Below are 21,902 nucleotides of genomic sequence, written 5' to 3' on the forward strand. Positions count from 1 at the left end.
ATTTGGTTGATGTAACACACCAAGCAATCAGTTCAGCACCACTTGCTCACAAGGTGCCTTTAATTGAAGCTTAGTAAGCCCTTTATTTCATCTGAAAGACCACTTACCTTCTGGGAAAACAGCTTCAAAGCACAATCTGTTTATAAAAATGTATCATTATTTACTGCTGCTGACTTGACAAATTGCCGTTAGAACCATTGTATTATTGTTCATATTTACAATTGCAGATGACTCACAAACGTGTATATTTTCTAGGACTCATAGTACTACGTGCCGGTGCCGTATAAAAGTGAAATTATTCATGGAATAAATTATGCTCACAAAATGAAATGTTATCAAAGTGCTCTAGCTTAATGAACATGTACTGTAACTTGCGTTACTGCAATTACAGTACAGCAATGGCATACACTGCCTCACAGGGAACAATGAGGAAGGAGAAAAAGTTGCATTAAGTGTATAGTGCTGTCTGAAATACACATATGTAGTTATCATAGGCTCAATTCATCACTCATTAGGGACTGTACAGACATTATTAGGGTGGGGAAGGGGTCTGAATCTTAGTTTATACACATTCTTTCCGAATATATATATTTGCTTGAATAGAAAAATGTAACACTACTCTTATTATCTAAAAATATTACGAGAGTATGGAGGAAAAGCAGAAATAATAATTTAAGATGGTGTTCCCCAATTTAAACATGTATAAGTTAGTGGAACCCCGGTCAAAACGTTTCCTTTTACTTTGCTAAATTATTAGAACAAGTTGGCAATGAGTGAATATGAACTTGATTTATATTACAGGCTTTATGACACATTTCATTTGTTCTACCTTTGTGTTGTGATGCAGAATAACATGAAAGAACAAATGTTGGTAGAGACAACATTTACTCACCAATATCCACACAGTCAATCGTAACTATTTGGTCCCTTTTTAAATTATTCTGGCAAGGGAGGGCTGAAACACAATATAAATCTTGAGGGAGAGGAAAAGCAAACATCCTCCCATACTCTTCCCCAAATCATCTTTTGAAATAATATCAATTAATAATTTCCGTACAGTCCCTTAATTGGAGAAAAACATGTTGTATTTTGCATATATATTGCTATAGATTTTTGTACAACCAAGTACAGTAGTTAGTTTTCAACCACTAGGGGCAGCCAAGCCTCTGCCAAACAGGAAGCGAAACAAATGAGAAGTTCTGCTGATTGTGGAACAAATTATAAGCTAAAAACATTAAGAGTGGGTGATTCTATACATTCGCGTCAAAAGTGTGCCATAACCTTACTATTAACAATAAATAGACAATCTTGCAGAGGAAGCACGGAAAGTCCTTTTTCTGTGAATGGACAGGCGTTCATCGTCCACGAAGGCTCAGTGCAAACGAGTGTAAACATAATCCAAAGCAGTGGAAGCTTTAGTGGAGTGCTGGTGGTGGTGGCGGAGTATAGTGTCGGTCAGTCCGCTACAAAAAAAAAACCCAGTGCGTGACTTTGTCTTTCACGTGTCTCTGAGGAGGTACAACACAGTGGCCTTCAGGTAGTGTCCGAAGGCACAGACGGCGGACACCAGCCAGTGAGAGCGGCAGCTGGGATCGGTGTTCACCACGCATTTCGTTACATCCACCTGTAACGGTAGAGAGGACACAGAGCTCACCAAATGAATTCAGACTGTGGAATGAAACAAAGAGAAAAAATAAGAAAAAAACCCAATAATTCCCAACATGTGTTTCTTTCAATGCAAAAGCCCACACTGCAATCTCTGCAATGCTTACTCGAAAAGTCTACTTATATAACTAGATCACTTTCGTAGACAATGAGATTTCACAGAGAGCACAGTTTAAGTGTCAGTCCTGACACTAAACACTTCTCCCTCCTCAGATCCGTCACATCACAGATTGTTATGGAGTTTTTCCCACACGCTGATTATCTCCCAGTGTGGAAATATTACAGTTTGAGTTTAGACCGGGACAGGTCCCTCATTTGTGCTCATGAGGTCAGTTATACAATGCATTGCTCTTTATTTGGTCACACTCCACTTGCCCTGAAAACAAAACCGACTTGGGTGCCATGTCTCTGATTGCATGGGCGCATTTGTTCACTTGTTTTGCTCTTTCCAGCAGCGCAGAGGCCCGTTGCCAGGCCTTGTTCCTTCTGGTGCGCTTTGTTGTCTCTGTAGGATTTTATCATAAAGGCTTTTCTTATTGATAGGATTCTGCAGAATAGACTTCTACTATTCTGTCTGAAGATGTGGGGTGGATGTAGGTGTTATATTGTCAATACACGGTGTTTTAACCCTGTTATCATACAGCCTTCAACCTTTCTTTGACTATTAATCCCGCCCCAGTATAATACAATATGATGATATTCATCTTTAAACTGTATTGCATTCGCACCTCATGACTTTATCCACATTCATCTTGTATCATATGGTAATATATTTTCTCTTGTAGCTACTTAACAGCAAGTTTATATTTTTCTCTCGCTGGTGTATCTGTACGTCATATGCAGATAATCTCCAGATAACCGGGGGATAGTGTGCTCAATATTCATTAGAGCTAAAAGGATCAGTTGATTTATCAATTAGTCGATTGACAGAATATTTTGATAATAAATTTATCAAAAAAGTCAAACATTACATAGTTCTAATCTAGCTTCTCAAATGTGAAGATTTGCTGCTTTTCTTTGCTTCATATCTTTAAGAAATTTGGGACCATAGACTGTATATAAGAAGTGTACAAAGTCACCGTGACGTCACCCATTGGTTTGTGGACTGCCGTTTAGAAGCCTCAAGCTCGGCATGGCTGTTGCCATCTTGGTTTTTTGTAACCAGAAGTAACACAAGAGGGTGGAGCTAAGTACAACGGAATGCTGAATAAGACATTGTTAGGCAACTAAAATGTTACAATTAACTTTCATGAAGTGAAAACACAGTGAAAGGGTTAAAGCTGCAAGACGAATACATGGACAACTCCCAGACCGGACAGTCAATCACAGTAAGCCCCGCCCTAAAGCATACCCTGCTTAATTTACTAAAAGAACATCATGCTATATTGAAGACTATATTGAGACCATAAAATCATGTTTACAATGTTTACTGAGGTAATAAATCAAGTGAGAAGTAGAGTCATTTTCTCAGACTTCTATACAATCAGACTTCTTTTTGCAACCAGAGGAGTCGCCCCCTGCTGGACATTAAGGATGTTTAAGTTTAAGGCACTTCAGCTTCACTTTTCAGACCCTGAGGATGCCGACAATTTGAAGCTGCCACCTTGGGCTCTGGAAAAATATGTTTATTTTTCACGTTCTTCTGATATTTTATAGACCTAACCACAAATGGAATAATCAAGAAAACAATCAGAGGATTGCAGCCCTAATATTCATATCACACCCACCAACACAGAAATATGAAGAAAAACAGATTGAAGCACTTGTTTACTTACTTTAACAACTCCATGCCCAATAAAATATTTCCATAATATTGACACTGGGACTATTTTTTTGTAGTTAGCTTGACATACTTTGCCACATCCAGCATGGCAGAAACAGGAGAAAACACACCCACACACACACCTTCAGTTTACCACTGTGAAAGTAAAGGTCTTAGAGTTATTTCATCGGCAACACTTACACAAACAAGCGATCAGGTAAAAAAAAGAACTTGCCCTTACCCAGCCCCCTCTCCTTTTTAACCAGGAGATCAGGCTCTTGCGGACAAACTCCCCCATGCAGTCAACAATGGTATGGACCATAGCCGGGTGGCCGTGGCGAACACAGTCCACTGCCAGGGCTCCTGCCACAGCGTACAAAGACACCACCTTCCCCCATGTCACACCTGACAGGAAATACACTGTTAGAACAAACTACACTGCATCCTCACTCAAAGCTTCATGCACAGAGCCATTTACGTCCTGCTATGTGATATATGAACGCATATTTTGCAAACAAATTATTATTTGTTGATTTGAGGGTTCTCAAATCAAAGTGGAGTGCCTATTTTTGAGGAGTTTTTAGTGCAGCAAAATTCTGTCAGCAGCTCTTATTCAAAGATGGATGAACAAACTCTAAAACGTCAACAGCAGCCAGGCAAGAGGCTTACATGCTTGTCTGTCCCACAGAGAAGAAAACCCAAACAGAAGGCTCGGGCGCCAGGCAGGCAGTTCGCCTTGCTATATTAGTGAGCAGATAATTTTTCTTGGTTCACTTGTTGAGTTTCTGCCGCAGCACCATTTACAGTCAAAGCCTCAGACTCTTTTTGCAGTGTTTACATGTCTAACGGATACAAAATGAGCCCCCAACTCCATCCATCTTCTGTATCTGTCATCCGATTCATTCCTAGGATCTGGTAAACGGAGGTCATGTTTCTCTTTAACTGTGAGACCTGGAATTTGCAGAGTGACACTCTCCACTGTGTGCACTTGCAATGCTGCTGTCCAATTTATGGTGAGTTCATCAATTCTAAGTAAAGGTTTACCTTTTAAAATGAGTAATTAAAAAAATAAATAACATCTGAGAAGTCACACACACACTCTTGCCACAGTGTCGGAAAAGCACATTGCTATTGCCAGATGAGTAACAACTTTGTTGTTTTCTGTAAAAAAGTCTGGCATTTAAGCATTGCGGAATTAACAAGCTAGCTAGCTCACTAGCGGACAGCTGGCTAGTTAGCGAGCTTGCTATAGTAGTTTAAGAAAATGAGCCAAACTGCGAGCTTCGGCAGTGACGGGTCTCATGGTCCCTTCCCTTTCCACTGAAAACAGCTACCAGAAACAAGTGAAAGTGATGAGACTGAACCGGAACAGTAAAGTTGAGGGCCACAAAATTCAAAACTGTGAGCTCAAAGACACTAAAAGCTCCGTATTCATAAGGGGAACTTGCGGTTGGGAAAGAATTCACTGTGGGTTTAAATTAGAAAGTTTTAAAAGCGGATACCGGTGTAACATGCTCGGTGTGGGAATGTGTTTCGGCTGTAGTTTATCTGTGCCTTGTGTAAGGCAGCATGATGTTTGTGACTGAGCTCAAAAGCATCAGAAGAGTTTGTGGTCATTATCTACAGCTGCCCATGACTTCCTCCTCACAGAGACACGGCTAGACTGTCAGCTTTACACAGTATGTCCAAATTTACATTTGTAGTCATTGAGGGCTACTTTGTCATCCTGTATACTGAAACTAGAGCCTAACCGCAATGTATGTCTGCCCATGTACATCCCAGAACATGTTTCGATTTAGGTAGATATTCTTTCGTAATGATAGGTCTGAAGTAGTCAGTGATATTTCTAAGTAACTTTGCACTTTCAAGGACCACACAAACCTGATTTTCTTCCATGTGCAGTTGATTCCTAATTACTTTTGCAGCAGATTGCTTTGTTACAGCCCCGAAGGTACAAATCAGCCGAGGCTGATGACTGAACTCCGTGGGTGGGGTCCAAACTGTCTGTAACAATCACTCGCTCTGGCAACATGTTAACCTAATATGGACTGAATGTTTTCCCTGCGGTTCCCTTCCTGTAAGGGGATAATGACTGCAACAAAATGTTTCGGACTAACTGGAGAATTCCGCACTCACCCTGCAAAAAGAAGGTGTTTACATGAAAAAGTTGGCTGGAATTAGTTGATGTTTGAGGGGGAGGAAATTATGGCTCGCTCTAGTAATTCAATAGTAAAGCATTAATAGGAGCAGTAACATAGCTCTCCAGACATTTAAATATCTTTATTGTATTTGTCGCAAGCCATGTTCCTCCTTCTGGGTTTCAACAAAAAGAAGAACTTCCCTAAAACAGCAAAAACGATCCGTAATCTTCCTTTGTGTTGAAGTTTGCGTACCTGATAACAAAAGCGCTACAGTTAGTACCCATCATGCAGGCCTGCAAGCATTGGCTTGATTTACAATACAACCAGATACTGATGTGGACCTACCTGTGGAGAAAATGTCTGCAGCCACAGCCAGGAAGGCGTCCGACACAATACTCTCTGAAGCCACCGTGATGTTGAGCTGTCGCGCTACGTTGCGGTACACATTGGGTCGAAGGTACTCCAACTCATCACCTGGCCAAAACACAGGAGACTAAACTCAGCGAGAACATATTTTATCGACTGTAGTGCCTCTGACTTTAACTGCATTTGGGCTATCCACACAACTAAAGCAAGACTTGAAAGAAGCAATAACTTCCTCTAACAAATCAATAGTTGACTTCATTTGCAGCACAAAAAAAACTTTAAGACCAGTAGCTTATGGTAGCTAATGTTAGCTTTAGGTGAACATTGCTGTACAACAGACAAAACTGACTCAAACAACTGGCTTAACTGTTCTCCACTTGTGCTATTGTAACAATAGCTGAAACAGTAGCTCAGCATTTGTAGCCACAATGGTCATATTCTGGCAAAAGCTACATATTCTCGCTTTAAATTTAAAAGTGCGTTCTTCTAAATGACCCTTTGCTAAGTCCCGCCCCTCGAATGCAGACTGGCCAATCATAGCGTAGCGTCAACCAGCTCCGACAACTATCCGGCTCTGGTCTTGTGCAATCGTTTCAGGTTTTTCTTCAATTTTCAGGCAGGTGTTGTGGATTTGGAGCTAGTCCTGGTTAAACGTTGCGTAATAGTGATACTCGTTATCCGGAGAGGTTGGAAGGAGATGTGAGTTTCTAAAACATTACGTTTCTACGTAAAAACCTGTGGAGCTAACGTCAGCAAAGTATAGTAGCACATCGTTAACTAGCGTTAGCCCTTCTTAGCTACTGAATGTATAAACATGCTACTTTTGCTTTTTAATTGTAACAGTAAATAAAGAACTTGACCCTGCTTTATAGTGTTGTTTCTAACTTCATTGTATTCTGTCTCCATCTCCAGGTGATATGGTGGTTCACTTTTACACTGTAGGCTTTAACTTATATCTTTATCTTTTTGACCCGTTTTCACTGCTGAATTCGTTTAACAACATGGATTTATACTCCAAACCCCCTTCTGTCTGATTCTCTCGGAAAATCGCTTTTTTCATTTTTCCAAAAATTCTATAATATTTCTTCAGGGAATGCAGTTAGTGACAGTGTGGGCTCCATGGTAACATAGCTCTGACAGCTTGATGGAGGAGCAGCAGGTGGGCGGGGCTTAGCCACGAGTCAATTATGAATCTCACCAAAACCATTAAGCCCCTGATGTTTGTCTTTGTGCTATGCTAAGCTACATTTTTCTGTACAAACACCAGAGTGGTATCCATCTACTCATCTAAGTCTCAGCAGAGACTTAGATGAGTCAAACTATTTCTTTCAACCTGGAATGACTTCATATCCAGTATTTAAATTAACAAAGTCCAACAGTCTGTAATCTAATCTCTTCAGTAGATTCTTGCCGTACTCTGTTTGCATCACAGTTTTTGTTGTACTCTCTCTGCTGGAAAGTGTTCACAAACATGAAACATCCCCTCTGTTGTTTCCTTTTAATAAAGGAATCTTCAAATTGTCGGCATCCTCATGAATCTGTTCGATCTGAGTTTCCAGTGAATTGCACAACTAAACTGGCGGTGGTGTGATAACCACAAATGGTAAAGTGAAACCTCAGAACTGTATCGGTTTTCATACTGGGCAAACATCCAAACATTAGCTAAAGGAAACTGTGAATATATTATTTTCCTGGGAATCCCTTAAAGGTGTTTCAGTGTTAAAGGTTTCAGTCTTAAAGGTGTTTAATGTTCAATTGATTCATTTTTTTGTATTATTATTTTTAAAAAACAAAGGTTCAAATACCGTTTTCGGAATGATTTCAATGGGTATTGTTTTTGAATGCAGCAGATATCACTGCACTCTGAGGTCGACCATAAGTCTCTATACAACTGACTGGTCCAACACAGTGTTAAGCGGACCGTGCTCCAAAAACAAAAAAAACTCACCCAGCCACAGCAGGACCGACGATATATCTCCCAGCGCCCCGCCTGATGCAGCCCGCCCGTGGTCAGGCTTCGACCAGCCTATCCCGGCGCGGTTGAGCCTGGAGTAAATGTAGTCCCTGCACAGCGCCTTGGCCTGGGACACCAGCTCCTTGTCGGTGGGCGAGCGGTCAAACACTTCGGCCGCGAACACAGAAGAGCGGCGCAACATCTCCATGCCCCTGTCACCCGCCGCGGACTGCGCTGCTCACCTTCCCCCGCCACCGCCGCCTCTCACGGCAGCCACTTCTGCACCGGGACACGTGCCCCCCCCCCCCCCCCCCCCCCCCCCCCCCCCCCCCCCACTTCCGCACCGGGACACGTCCCCCCCCCCCCCGCCTCCTCCTCCTCCTCCTCCTCCCTCCTTCTGTAGTAGGCACTAGGAAGACTTGTGGAGATTATCCTGCATAACAAAACACGCGGATTAGTTTGTTGGTTGGACATCTTTTGCCTGGATAGAGCTGTCCGACGCAAACCCAATCAACGCACGTACTGAAGCTGCAGGTTACGTAAACCCCACGCGGAAGAGCAGGAAAAGTTAGTCCAGAAGAGGTATGCATGAATCCATAAAGTTACAGTTAGTGCGCCCATACTGCCTTATAATGAAGGTATGGACAATTCAAATAACACTTACCCGAGAACATGTTATCCTGCATCCTAACTCGTCACTGAGCAGAAAAGTTGGTTTTGATCATTTGACATTTAGGAATTTAAGAGTTGCTGCCACTCAAATCGAAAAAAAGAAAAGAAAAGCTCTCCAGTTTACAGTCTGACAGGCTCTCCTTCTAAGGGCACTTATTGTGAAGTCCTAAAGCGGAGATACACAAGCCCCGCCCCTCCACCCCAACTCATACAACACACACACACACAGAGAGAGAGTACATGACCCAGCAGTACTAACTGGATCTGTCAATTAAAGGTGCACAGCATTGATCTGACATCTATATGTTTTGTGTGCTGTTGCATTAAGCAGCCCTAGAGCTGTTGTGTTACAAAACCAATGAAGATAAGTTGTGCCTGCATTAAAAAAAAGAAATCTCAGATCAAACTATTCGATTATCTTCTACCCAAGAGGAAACCCACAGGAGGCTTGTCAAAAAAAAACATTTAGTTTTTGCCTATAAAGTCTAATAAAGTTGGGGGACCTGTGAGAGACAAAAAAAATCAAAGGAGCAGACGTAATCAAATTCTGACTTTAAATCCCAATTACAGGTCAAACTCCCTAAACACCTAATCCTACGTTTCCCATAATGCAACCAATGACATCTTTTCATTAGTCGCTCCCTACCGGGGTCAACATCCACATCTTTTAAACTCCACATCTCTTCACACTCTTCTGTTATGATTTTAAAGCCTGAGCTAAAGCGACCCTGATGACATCACTATGACGTCATCAGGGTTATTCTCTCGAACTTTAAAAAGCTTCCACCAGAGCCACAAAAAACAGGACACAACTGTTTTTCACAGGCTCGTTACATTCTTATTGATTTGATCCATACCTCTCGTGTCTGTCCTTTAAATATGAAGCTAATATTCTAAGCTAAGTGCTGTTAGCTTAGCATACTAGCTTAGCACACAGACTGGAGAAGGGGGGCAAAGAGCTAGCCCTGATTACACACACGAGGTATGATGCATATCCTCTATGACACACTAACAGGGATTAGAGTTAGCCTATGATAAAGATGTGAAACATGGTATACAACATATTTAAGTATTTAAAATAAGTAATCTTTTTTGGCTGCCATGTTGACTGTGGTGGTAGTGTGCATACATGTGGTTTTGAAAGCACAAACACTGACAGCAAGCAGCTACACATCTCCTCCACTCCCTAACAGTTGATCATTTAACTAGATTTCCTTGGCAGAGGAGCGACCTTGTCATCTGGCCCGGGGGAAGCCACCCCACCCTCCGTTCCCTCCGTTTGGGCCTGCCCAAGGAATGCCCTGCTTTGTTTATGACTGCTCAACAGATTTGCAGATCCTTGTTAAAACCAGAGGCAAGGAGGCGAACTCCTTCAACTGTCACCGACAGCTCGGTTTGCAAAATACTTAATGCAAAAAGCCAAGCGTGAAAACGCATGTTCAGTCCTCGGAGTACGTATCAGCACACGTTTTAATGCTCATTGCTATGTGTGCATATCATTGCAGCATGTGTTGCAAGTATTTCTCCTTATTCCAACACATTTCCAAGGTGAGCGACAGTGCAACAAAACTGCTAGATGCCAGTAGTTGATTGGCATTGATACATCTATTGTTCCTTCTTTTTTTCTTTATAAAGCAAAAATGCCAAAGGATATGGTTCCTGCCTCTCAGACGGGAGGATTTGCTGCTCATCCCTTTGAATAATTATTTGGTTGGACAAAACAAACATTGTGCAAGCATCACTTTGTGCTAGCAATGATAGACATTGTCAGAATCTTTGCAATTAAACAATCGATCGATTAAGGGAGAAAGTAATCGGCAGATAAATACACAACGAAAATAGTCATTATGCAGCCCTATATGACGTAAAACCCTTCTTTTATATTAATGCATGAGTAATAACAAGTTCATGATACAATATATACAGTTGTGTGAAAAGTGTTTGCCCCCTTCCTGATTTCTTATTTTTTTGCATGTTTGTCACACTTAAATGTTTCAGATCATCAAACTAATTTAAATATTAGACAAAGATAACACAAGTAAACACAAAATGCAGTTTTTAAATGAAGGTTTTTATTATTAAGGGGGAAAAAAATCCAAACCTACATGGCCCTGTGTGAAAAAGTGATTGCCCCCTAAACCTAATAACTGGTTGGGCCACCCTTAGCAGCAACAACTGCAATCAAGTGTTTGCAATAACTGGCAATGAGTCTTTTACAGCGCTGTAGAGGAATTTTGGCCCACTCATCTTTGCAGAATTGTTGTAATTCAGCCACATTGGAGGGTTTTCGAGCATGAACCGCCTTTTTAAGGTCATGCCACAGCATCTCAACTGGATTCAGGTCGGGACTTTGACTAGGCCACTCCAAAGTCTTCATTTTGTTTTTCTTAAGCCATTCAGAGGTGGAATTGCTGGTGTGTTTTGGATCATTGTCCTGCTGCAGAACCCAAGTGCGCTTCAGCTTGAGGTCACGAACAGATGGCCGGACATTCTCCTTCAGGATTTTTTGGTAGACAGCAGAATTCATGGTTCCATTTACCACAGCAAGTCTTCCAGGTCCTGAAGCAGCAAAACAGCCCCAGACCATCACACTACCACCACCATATTTTACTGTTGGTATGATGTTCCTTTTCTGAAATGCCGTGTTATTTTTACGCCAGATGTAATGGGACATACACCTTCCAAAAAGTTCAACTTTTGTCTCGTCAGTCCACAGAGTATTTTCCCAAAAGTCTTGGGGATCATCAAGATGTTTTCTGGCAAAACTGAGACGAGCCTTTATGTTCTTTTTGCTCAGCAGTGGTTTTCGTCTTGGAACTCTGCCATGCAGGCCATTTTTGCCCAGTCTCTTTCTTATGGTGGAGTCATGAACACTGACCTTAATTGAGGCAAGTGAGGCCTACAGTTCTTTGGATGTTGTTCTGGGGTCTTTTGTGACCTCTTGGATGAGTCGTCGCTGCGCTCTTGGGGTAATTTTGGTCGGCCGGCCACTCCTGGGAAGGTTCACCACTGTTCCATGTTTTCGCCATTTGTGGATAATGGCTCTCACTGTGGTTCGCTGGAGTCCCAAAGCTTTAGAAATGGCTTTGTAACCTTTTCCAGACTGATAGATCTCAATTACTTTGTTTCTCATTTGTTCCTGAATTTCTTTGGATTGCAGCATGATGTCTAGCTTTTGAGGATCTTTTGGTCTACCTCACTTTGTCAGGCAGGTCCTATTAAAGTGATTTCTTGATTGAGAACAGGTGTGGCAGTAATCAGGCCTGGGTGTGGCTAGAGAAATTGAACTCAGCTTTCCAAAGATGTGATAAACCAGTTAATTTATGTTTTAACAGGGGGGGCAATCACTTTTTCACACAGGGCCATGTAGGTTTGGATTTTTTTCCCCCTTAATAATAAAAACCTTCATTTAAAAACTGCATTTTGTGTTTACTTGTGTTATCTTTGTCTAATATTTAAATTTGTTTGATGATCTGAAACATTTAAGTGTGACAAACATGCAAAAAAATAAGAAATCAGGAAGGGGGCAAACACTTTTTCACACAACTGTAATTGTACAAGCATCACAGGGATATTTTTCTTTATCAAGTACTTTTATTTTTAATACTCCTATTACTTTATTTTGCTGAGTATAATGACATACTTTCAGTTAAAAAACATTTTCAATGCAGGACTTGTAATGAAGCATTTTTACCATGTGGTATTAGCACTTTTATTTTTAAGTAGAGGATGTGAATACTCGCTTGTCAGTTCCCACATTGATTTTAAAATGATTGTTCTAGTCTTTAAAAGGCGTGGTCGATGCATTAGCCGACTCGTCTGACATCCTTCCAATGTGTGAACCAGGACGCCCCTCAGGTCCTCTGGCACTAGTCCTTCAGTTGTTACAGAGTGCAGAAAAAAAAGAAAGAAAAAAAAAAAAAAAAAAAAAAAAAAAAAAAAAAAAAAAAAAAAAAACTTTGGGTGAGGCAGTTATTAGTTTTTATGTTTGCTTGAGGAACTGAGAGCAGCTTAAAGTTATATCTTAATCTATATCCCGGCTTTATGGACAATATTTCATTTAATCATGTATTTAATTCATGCCTTCAATGTTGATTTTATTTGTCCTCATCTTTTATTTTATTAATACATTTGAGATGTCCATGTGCATTAGACCCAAAATAGTTTCACTGTTTACATTCATATTATCAGCTCGTGAGTCATCTGTAGTTCACTTTGAATAGCACTAACCTGTACTAGAGTTGCTTTGCAAGTAATGTTAAAAATGATCTCAACATAATGTAGCAACTGCAGCCTCTTATACCGTTGACATGTAAAGAAACGTACAGCAAATAGAAAAGTCCACCACTGGACATTTGGTATGTATCTACCGGCCACATGTTCCCTGATAAATATCAGCACAAAGCCACAGAGAGTGTGATTGCAACGATCTTTTTATTCGTTAGGATCTTTTCAATGGAATAAAATGAAGACTACATGTGGGGGAGGGGGGGGGGGGGAAATGCGGGAGCAACGGCCCTGATGACGACGCTAAACAATAAATAGGAGTAACATATACCGTTTGTTAACCTGTTGCAACAGTCAGTCTCTCTCTCTCACACGGTTTGGAGAGGACCTCTATCATCACCTTACGTGAGCAGCTCCAGTGGCTTCTCCGAACACACACACACACACACACACACACACACACACACACACACACACACACACACACACACACACACACACACACACACACACAGACGCGGGGGGGGGGGGGGGGGGGGTTAAAGATTCCAGTCTTCATACAAAAAAACATAACGGTTAATATCACATGCGCATGTAGCGCACCAAATAACTGACAATAAGCGTCGTTGGTGTCTCCCATGAGCCCCGACATCATTACAGAGTACAATTACTTCAAAATGTGTTCTTCTGGTTCGCCTTTAGAGAAGAAAACCTGTGACTTTTGCACACTAGAGTCACCACTGCACAATATTTCCTCACGTTATCCCTATGCCAAAGAACAAAAGCAGGATACATTTGATTACATTTGATATTAAAGAGAGAAATGTAGCACCGAACTGGCCGCAACGCTGCCCAACTACAGGTTAAAGCAGCTCCCTTTGAAACACGTGAAACCTCCCATTATCAGGAACGCTGCTCATACTAATACTTCATACAGCTTTATTCTTGAAAAAGATTAAAAAAAAATCTCACAAATGCTGCCAAACGTTTGCAACCAAAATCGTGTGCGTGTCAGATTTTCTCTAAACCTCCCATGCATCTCCAGACGACTTAAAACTTGCTTCAACATCCCGTGAACTTCCTGCTCACCTCCGTCTCTCTCGCGCACACACACCTTCAATGCAGAGAGCACATTCTATCGTGCACCTTCATTTTTTCCCCACATACTGTGTATCATCTGTGTCCCAACAAAGCTTCAGTCATCACGTGCTAAAGAGTAAAATCCCCCTTTGTGTTGGAGTTGGTCCCATATAACAGTGTTTCCAATCAGTCCATCTATGTGAACGGCCCAACTGAGCGCTACACATGCAAAGAAAACACGAATCAAAATGTCTCCCTTTCATTATGTCCTGTATACTGACAGGAACGTAAGCATTTTACAAACCGTTAGAATTAAATCCTTAGGCTGAGAAATGTTAAATACTATTTTAACTGGCTGCATCTTTCAGTCTGCTATTGTCCAAATCTTTGCTCCGCGTGAAAACGACAAAAAAAAAGACTTGATGGTCTCTCTGATGCCCCGGGGAGGCCCAGCCTCCAGGTGCGGGCAGCGTCTGATTCAGTTTCCGTTCATCTCCACGGAACCTCCTTTGGGTATGAGCAGGCTCATCCGGCCCGTGGTGCTGGCCGCGCTCTTGATCACCTCAATCCATCTGCGGAGACAAGCACACAGGTTTGTTTTTTATTTTGTTTTAAAACAAGTTTCTGCGGTTGTGAGGGCCGACCCCTCGTGGTGTGCGCCGCAACAAGTCGCTTACCTTTCGAAGGTGTACTCGCTCTCCGCCCGGAAAAAGTAAACGTGGGACTTGAACTGCAGCTTGAAGACGTACTCCTTGTGGATGCCGTCCGACTCTTCGGGGGTGCTGACCGTGTAGCCGAGCAGCGGCAGGCTGGCCAGCGGGAAGTCGTCCTGCAATCGAGAGACGGGGAAAAGCTTTCTGAATACAGACCGAATGCCTCACCACTCTAGCAGCAAATGAATTCATCTGTCAGGTCACCAGTGCTGACCTGGTGAGTCTTGTAGAAGAACAAGCAGAAGTTGGTGAAGACCACCCACAGTTTCTGCCAGCCGTTGCTGTTCTTGAACTTCCTCAGGAGGTAACCCGACAGCTGGTTCTAGGCAGAAAATAATAAAAAAGGTTGGATGGGTGATTGTAACTGATGTTTTGTTATTTGTGGCTGTGTGGGAGCGCTTAGTTGTGACACCGATTACATAGAAAACTTTTGCTTATTTACCAGGGCTGTAAAAGTGTGGAGGTGTGCTCTAACTTTAAAATGCTCACATCTTTTTGCCAATAGAGGCTTTGTTTATGTAATAATGTGGAGATGAGTCGCTGTCGGGCATTCACGTTTATTTCCTTATTTCCATGCGATTAAAGGACAATTACATTTTATCCTCCCCTCAGCTCTGGCCATTGGTTAGTTATAGTAAAATTGGATTAACCAAAGTAATTGCTGGGATCTTGGAAAGCCGAGATGTTGCTAAAAACTACCAGGTTAAAAAAAAAAAAAAAAAAAGACTTTCTTTACTTTCTATGGCTGTGAGCATTCTGTGAGCAAGACTTCCTTCAATTGTGAAGAGCCAGACATACTCTATTCTGGGTTACATTAGTAGTCTCTATTCTATAACATTTTCCTCCTTTTGTAACGGTTTGTAGTTGCTTTTTTTTGTGTGTCTTAAACCGGAGAGCTGTGGCTGCGTTGTGTGTTTTTGTATTTCTATTTGTATTTAACTTGTTTTGTTGTGTAGGTACAGTTTGAGATGGATGATGAGTGCTGCAATCTGGTTTTATGCTGTGTGATCTTGTAGCAATAGACAACAAAATGTGATGCATCAATAAACAAACCAGTGTGAAACCTTAATAAAAAAAAAAATTTAAAAAAAATCAGTCAAAATGTTTGATTCTCATTGGATTTCAACATGCAATTATAAAAAAACATAATTAGCCGTTTTCAGGGGACTCTGATTTCTACTGAGAATCCAGGGAGAAAGCGCGTGGCCCCGGTACCTGGTTCATGCGCAGGTAATCAGTGAGAGAGAGGTTCTGGTTGCGGTACCAGCAAACGTGTGTGATGGTGTTTGGTCGTTGGCCCTGACCGAGGAGGTAGCGAGGAGGAAGCTCTGGTGAGATAGTCGGAGAGCCGTAGACTGAGAGGGCGAGGAGACAAAAGAAAAGGGGCGAAAAGGGTGCAGAGAACAGGGTTAGCGTGTTAGCTTAGAGAGGAAGAAAGGGGGAAGAAAAGTCCTCGAGGTCTGTGGAGGAAGAAGGTGGAAGAGAAATCATTTATTGCGTGCACATTATTAATACCCTCTCGATCACAAAGAGCCTTCCGGGACAGTCAAACAGATGAGTTGCAGGATATCAACAGACACCAGGAGGGGGGAAAAAAAGAGGGAAAATGAAAATGTTAGAAAGAGGAGGTGACACGCAGAGACGACGGCAGCCGCTCAAATCTGCCGCTGCAGTGGTGATGAATGTCAGGTGCACGCGAGTCGAACTACTCGTCGTCTGTGTTTTTCCGCTGATGTGTGAATGGGTGCGCATGGGTGTGTGTGCGTTAAACGTGGGCGGAGGAGGAGTACCTCCACAGCCTGGCTGTGATCAGACATAGACACGCTGGTGTTGCGGTGCCAGCACACGTGCATGGTGGTGTTGGCGCGGTGGTGCGTCTGCTTGTCCAGCGACGTGTGTGACGAGTTCATGTCATCCTCCGACTCCTGCTCCAAAGAGACCTCGTCGGACGATCCTGGGGAGGGGGGGAGGAGGAGGCAGGGAGGAGGCGGGACAGGAAGTTGTTTGGAAGGGATTAACTGAACATTTGAATGCGTTCTGTATCCCAAGGAAAAAAATATTTTCTTTGTCACTTGAGAAAAAATATATATTTTTTTAAAGTCTCCACTCAATCAGTGCGGCAGTCAGTGTACGTCTTCAGGTAACACTGAGGGAATAGCAGCTCTTACGGTTGGAGTGGTCGCCGAGTCCTGCATCAAGGAAGATGGTGGACTTCTCTTGGGACTTCTTGGCCAGGTCAATGGCCATGTTCAGGTCCTCGATCCACTTCCCCATCTCCACTTTAGAGCTGGAATCACAGACAGGACAACCGTGCACCGAAATTACACGTGGTGACAAGTTGTGTGCATTTACAGCATAGAGAACATGACGTAAAATATAATATTCATAATAAAAGATTCTATATTATTTATCTAAAGAAACACTACAGTGCAACTTTTGGTCCAATAAAAAACAAACAAAAAAAAAAAAAAAAAAAAACACGTTCTCGTTTCTCACCTGGCAGCCACGACAACGGTCCTCTGAGCAGAGTAGATGGTGAAGCAGTGAGGGACCGACCACTCGTTTTCACTCTCCTCAAGCTAGGAACAAAAGAGAAACCCAGACAACGTCAGCCTGACACAGGAAGCATTCCATCCAAAAAACACATCTGTCAACAATGAATGACTTGAGCTTGGGGATAAAAAAAGGGGGGGAAACACAGGCGGGGAGTCGGACTGGAGTCACAAACAGACTCCCCAAAGGGCCTCTACCTGAGCATTAACATGCGTCTGTGTGGAGGTAAACCGTGATGATCATACAAACACCTTTTGGACCGCAGGAACTTTCCCCAGGTACTAGGAACCTTTTGAGGAACTGTTTCGACAGCAGGGACCAGGGTCTACGGTAAGCTTTTTACTTTTTTGAAAGTACAGGAACTTTCCGGGTGTGGTCTACAGGGTTGACCGTCGTTGATTGGTCAAACACACAGTACAGAATTCAATCATCAAACAAGGAAGAATCTCTAGAATGGATTCAGGACGAGGGGAGAGCGTTTCTCTCAGTTTGATTACATAAAAGTCAAGTTAGGGAGAGAATAATAGAGATTGCGCGAGTGAGAATCACTGTGCTGTTTGACGGCGTTTGTTTCATTTCTCTCATTTCATCCATTACAAGGTGCATCAGTACATACTATGCTGCAGTAAACGTCTTCGCAGTTTTTAGATGAAACAGGCGTGCACGCTGACCTGCGACCACCACCAGCAGCAGCCCTCATCCCATGTCATGCAGGCTAATCTCCGCAGGTCTTTAGACCTGCTATGGAAACGCAGACAACAATGGGCTGCGGGAACCTTTTAGTTCCTTGAGAAGTAGTCTCGAGACTAAAATTCTCGGGAACTTCTTGGCTGGATAACGTGAGTTCCAACCTTTAAGTCCAAAACACACCCATCAGTTGTGGCAAAAAAAAAAGAACATCTCTTAAGTCCTTGCTTGTACTTTATCATTTGAGACGTCCACGGCTCGATATACAAGCACAGACTATTACACGCACAGACAAGATTTTTGCATCTTGAGCAGTCTTTTGGCGACCCGTCTACACGAGCGGGAGAAGAAGGGTAGGGCCGGCGGAGCTCAGAGGACTTACCGGTGTATCCAGCACTATGAGCTGCAGCCAGGAGTAAAAGCAGAGACATGCAGAGTTAGGACACCCAGGGGCCCTTCCCTTCTCGACACACTGATCACATCATACACACATCGGGGTTTACTATTCCTCTACTAGAGCTGTGGTGGGATAAACGTTAGAAGAGGGCCAACGAGAGCGTAAACACTCACGATCATGCCGTGAAGGGGAAGCTGGCCGTGCACTTTGAACTGATTGGTCGCCGTGACGCCTTTGCTCGTGTAGAGGAGCATGTCTGAGAACTGAGAAGAAACATTTAGAGTTATCTTTTAGGAGCATTGATGTGTGGAAATTACAGTAGAAGTAAGGAGTAGTTTTGCACTAACCAGGAAGAACATCCTTTGCTGCAGTCCTTTCTTGGTGAGCTTGTACAGACATCCCTCTCGTATGAACTCCTATGAAAAAAAGAAAAGGAAGGTTCATCAGACGGCTTCCCCAGCACCCTCTACCCCCCGCTCGCAGTCACTGCACTCACCCTGCCTGGCACCGTCAGGTTCTCTATGCCGATCAGGTCTCTCTGCAGCTCTGTCAGCTTCTGGAAGTTCTCCAGCCGGATGAGGCTGCTCTGGAGCTGGGTGGCGATCTCGGCCACTTCCTTCAGAGCCTCTGCAAGGGAACAAAACCCACAGTAACGGTTAAAAAAAAAAAAATTTGAATTAAGACCAGACTACATAATATCCGTCTGATCATGGACGGGGGGATGAATACGAATGTTGAGCGCGTTGACCAATAGGAGCGCAGAGCACTCTTTCCGAGCAGCGCAAATACAAACGTGGCAAACGGAGAAAAGGAGTGAGGTTTCACCTCCTTTCAGTGACCATGCGACCATTTGACCGCCTGCTTTTGGTCAGGACCGTTGTGTGAAATGAATCACACATGCAAGTGAGCCGTTTGACTCTGCATACATTATGCATGAGAAAAAGATGGAGCGATTCATTCATAAAACCATGATAACACATGTGAACACTTCTTGTTTTCCCCCATTCCCATGAGCAAAAGCTGTGGCTGGTAGCAATAGAACCACTCTAGTCTTGGTACCGCCTAAGGCCAAAATCTTCATTCTCGATATTTGTCATCTCATATCTCGAAAGCAATACATTTCATGATGTAGCATGTTTTCTGGTCAGTCAGTCAGAATGTGAAATAACCACATGTTTAAGCCTGAATTTGTACAAATTAAGTCCAAAATTATCAGATTTTCGGAGAAATTTGAGTTAACATGTGCTTGTTTATCAGTTTCGACTACGTAACTGTGTATCACGATACCTCCATATATGATTTCATGATATCTTACTTTGAAAGGGGATAAATCATCATATTGAATTATTGCCCAGCTGTAGTTCCACGTCGGTCGAGGCTCCAGGCGAGCTGAGCCGATTTCCTAGAAGGTAGAGTTAAGACACTGCCGACCACTGATTGGTCAGAGAAAATAGTGATGACCGCCCACACAAACCCGCTGTTTTATAGTCAACAGCGACCGCAATTTTTTGAATTCACTCGACCCAGTTTTTTTTTTTCAAATGCTGGCTCGCAAAAAACTATGCAGTACAATTGACCTGGTACAGATCCTCGGTTTGGTTGCTGCTGAAACTATTTCAGCGTCCCGTTGAAGATGTCACGGCAGTTTGGTGACAAAAAAGAGTCGAGTTGAGAAGAGCCGTATCATGCAGTGAAAAAAAACGAGGCATAACTAATAGACTCTCTTTACACTCTTTGCACCCTTTAAAGTCATGAAAGAGGTCTAACATACATGTCTGTCATGTATGTTGGACAAGTCATGCAAAGAACTTATTCTGTGATCACCCGACTGGACACAAAGAGATATCATCTAGTCAGATCCCAGCGTGATTAAACCAATTCTTACTTTTTATTTGCCATCTTTTCAAATGTTTTCCTCATGATTTAATACAAAGGACTTGGAGCTGACTTTCATGTGTGAACATTGTGATGCAAATGTTTTGTCTCCATCAACTACCACTATCTCAACCAACTAAATGAGACTGTTATACGTTATAAATAACCGCCTCATTGAAGAAAAGTGATTCAAAAGTCATGATTATTACTGACACCTAGAAAAGCGGAGCGCTCACCCTTGCAGTCGTCATGATCGCGGTGGGCGGGAGAATAATGCTTGCACAGTCTCTCCAGGATGAGCTTGTAGTGCATGAGGCGCTGGATGGGCTTGAGCAGGAACGTGTTGAGGGGCAGGTAGCACACCTTCTGCAGCTCAAACTCCTTGTAGACCGTCTCCAGCTTCTTCAGCCTCTTGCTGGCCTTCTCCAGCTCCGTCAACACCTCGTCGTGTTTCCGCAGGAAGCCGGTGAACTCCTGCGGGCGGCGACAATAAAACACACGTGCGGCGTGAGGCACGGGACGTTCCTGCTCGTCGCTCTAACGCATGTGTGAGTGAGAGTGAGAGAGAGAGAAGCGTTCTCACCTTCAGAGCGCACATGTTCCTCAGCATCACGTCGCCGATCCTCTGGTAGTCCCCCTTGACGTGAGCGTTGGAGCGTCCCTCCCTGCGGAATTTTTTTTGTCTTTATTAGCATGTCATCGGACACACGTGTTGTCACACAGAGACACACTTGAAGGCAGCACCTACCAGAGAGCCAGCCTCTGGTCCAGCTCCTTGAGGAAGCCCCGGTGGAACTCGTAGATGGGGTCGATGTTGGAGAAGAGGAGGGTCATCAGGCCTTCGGGCATGGCGTTTTCTTTGATCACAGCGCTGCGGAACCACTGAGGAGCAGGAGAGGGACGACCGATTATTCATGCCTACTACACAGACTGGTATGTAAACATGATCATGTATGAAAATGAGGTTTATGAGTCAAGCATTTCCTCTTTAAGACGTTTAACAGAAAAAGCAAAGCAACCGAAGTCTGCCGGAGGAAGAATTGATGAGAGTCCCAATGTAAGGCTTCATGTTCAGATTTATTGAGAGTTTTGTTAGATGTTTTTCTTTTTTTATCCTCCAGTTCAAAAGACTCATTACACAAAATCTTCCATCTGTTTGAGAGCCTGTGGGCCACACAGAGCAAATTCTTATCACGTGTTCTGGTCTCTGACCGTCATTAGGTCCTTTCTGGCTCGTGGTTCATGAAGATTTAATGAGAAAAAACATTTACATTTAAAGATACGTAGGAGAGCTGTAGGGCTGCCCCCTTAACTTTAGATTGTTCAGTCGAGAATACTTTACATCGATCATTTGTTTAATGTGAAATGAATATAATTAAAGTCACACGGGTCTGGTTCACTCTGTTAATCGTTATACCAGTCTTTTGTTATTTACTTTCTTTTGAAAAGTTCTATATACTTAATTTTTGTATTATTTAATTTGACCATTTATGAAAAAAAAACACAAGTAAATACAGTCCAGGCTTCTACATTTGTTTTGAAATAACCACATTATTTCTACCTGGCCTCGGTAGCAAACACTCACCACAGTGATGACCTCGAGGTCCTTCAGGTACGTCCGCTCCGTGGTCAGAATCTCTTTGGCGATGAAGTAGGCCTTGTCGGTGGGATATCGCTGAGGGAGAAGAGTTTCAAAACTGAGCGATGGACAACATTCCCCTGATGACGAAATACAAACGCCTTCATACTGACAAACGGTTTAGAAAATCATTTCTACCCTTAAAAAAAAAAAAAAAAGGGGGGGGGGGGG

General features: G+C 42.8%; 2 protein-coding genes across 3 annotated transcripts in view; both read right to left on the minus strand.

Moving 5' to 3' along the window:
* Positions 1-1,283: 1,283 nt before the first annotated feature.
* On the minus strand, positions 1,284-8,103 carry boka (BCL2 family apoptosis regulator BOK a). Its single transcript, XM_031873021.1, has 4 exons — positions 7,883-8,103; positions 5,914-6,042; positions 3,669-3,832; positions 1,284-1,624 (listed from the first exon to the last, which is right to left on the minus strand). Exons 1-4 carry the CDS (start codon positions 8,094-8,096, stop codon positions 1,499-1,501), a joined length of 633 nt encoding a protein of 210 aa, XP_031728881.1. The 5' UTR covers positions 8,097-8,103; the 3' UTR covers positions 1,284-1,498.
* A 5,223-nt stretch (positions 8,104-13,326) lies between these two features.
* The window catches only part of farp2 (FERM, RhoGEF and pleckstrin domain protein 2), a 26,711-nt gene continuing 18,135 nt past the window's right edge, over positions 13,327-21,902 (minus strand). For both annotated transcript variants that reach the window (XM_031872956.1, XM_031872955.1), the window contains exons 15-27: positions 21,678-21,767; positions 20,841-20,974; positions 20,676-20,757; positions 20,329-20,566; positions 18,714-18,844; positions 18,565-18,633; positions 18,391-18,480; positions 17,077-17,159; positions 16,749-16,867; positions 16,371-16,534; positions 14,795-14,902; positions 14,545-14,696; positions 13,327-14,439 (exon numbers count right to left, since the gene is read on the minus strand). In XM_031872956.1, the coding sequence (XP_031728816.1) occupies positions 14,346-14,439; positions 14,545-14,696; positions 14,795-14,902; positions 16,371-16,534; positions 16,749-16,867; positions 17,077-17,159; positions 18,391-18,480; positions 18,565-18,633; positions 18,714-18,844; positions 20,329-20,566; positions 20,676-20,757; positions 20,841-20,974; positions 21,678-21,767 (1,554 nt within the window). In that variant the 3' untranslated portion in view covers positions 13,327-14,345. The remainder of the gene's footprint in view (positions 14,440-14,544; positions 14,697-14,794; positions 14,903-16,370; positions 16,535-16,748; positions 16,868-17,076; positions 17,160-18,390; positions 18,481-18,564; positions 18,634-18,713; positions 18,845-20,328; positions 20,567-20,675; positions 20,758-20,840; positions 20,975-21,677; positions 21,768-21,902) is intronic.

Source organism: Anarrhichthys ocellatus, unplaced genomic scaffold (genome assembly GCF_004355925.1).
Source record: "Anarrhichthys ocellatus isolate YVR2014 unplaced genomic scaffold, GSC_Weel_1.0 scaffold67, whole genome shotgun sequence".
Taxonomy (NCBI): domain Eukaryota; kingdom Metazoa; phylum Chordata; class Actinopteri; order Perciformes; family Anarhichadidae; genus Anarrhichthys; species Anarrhichthys ocellatus.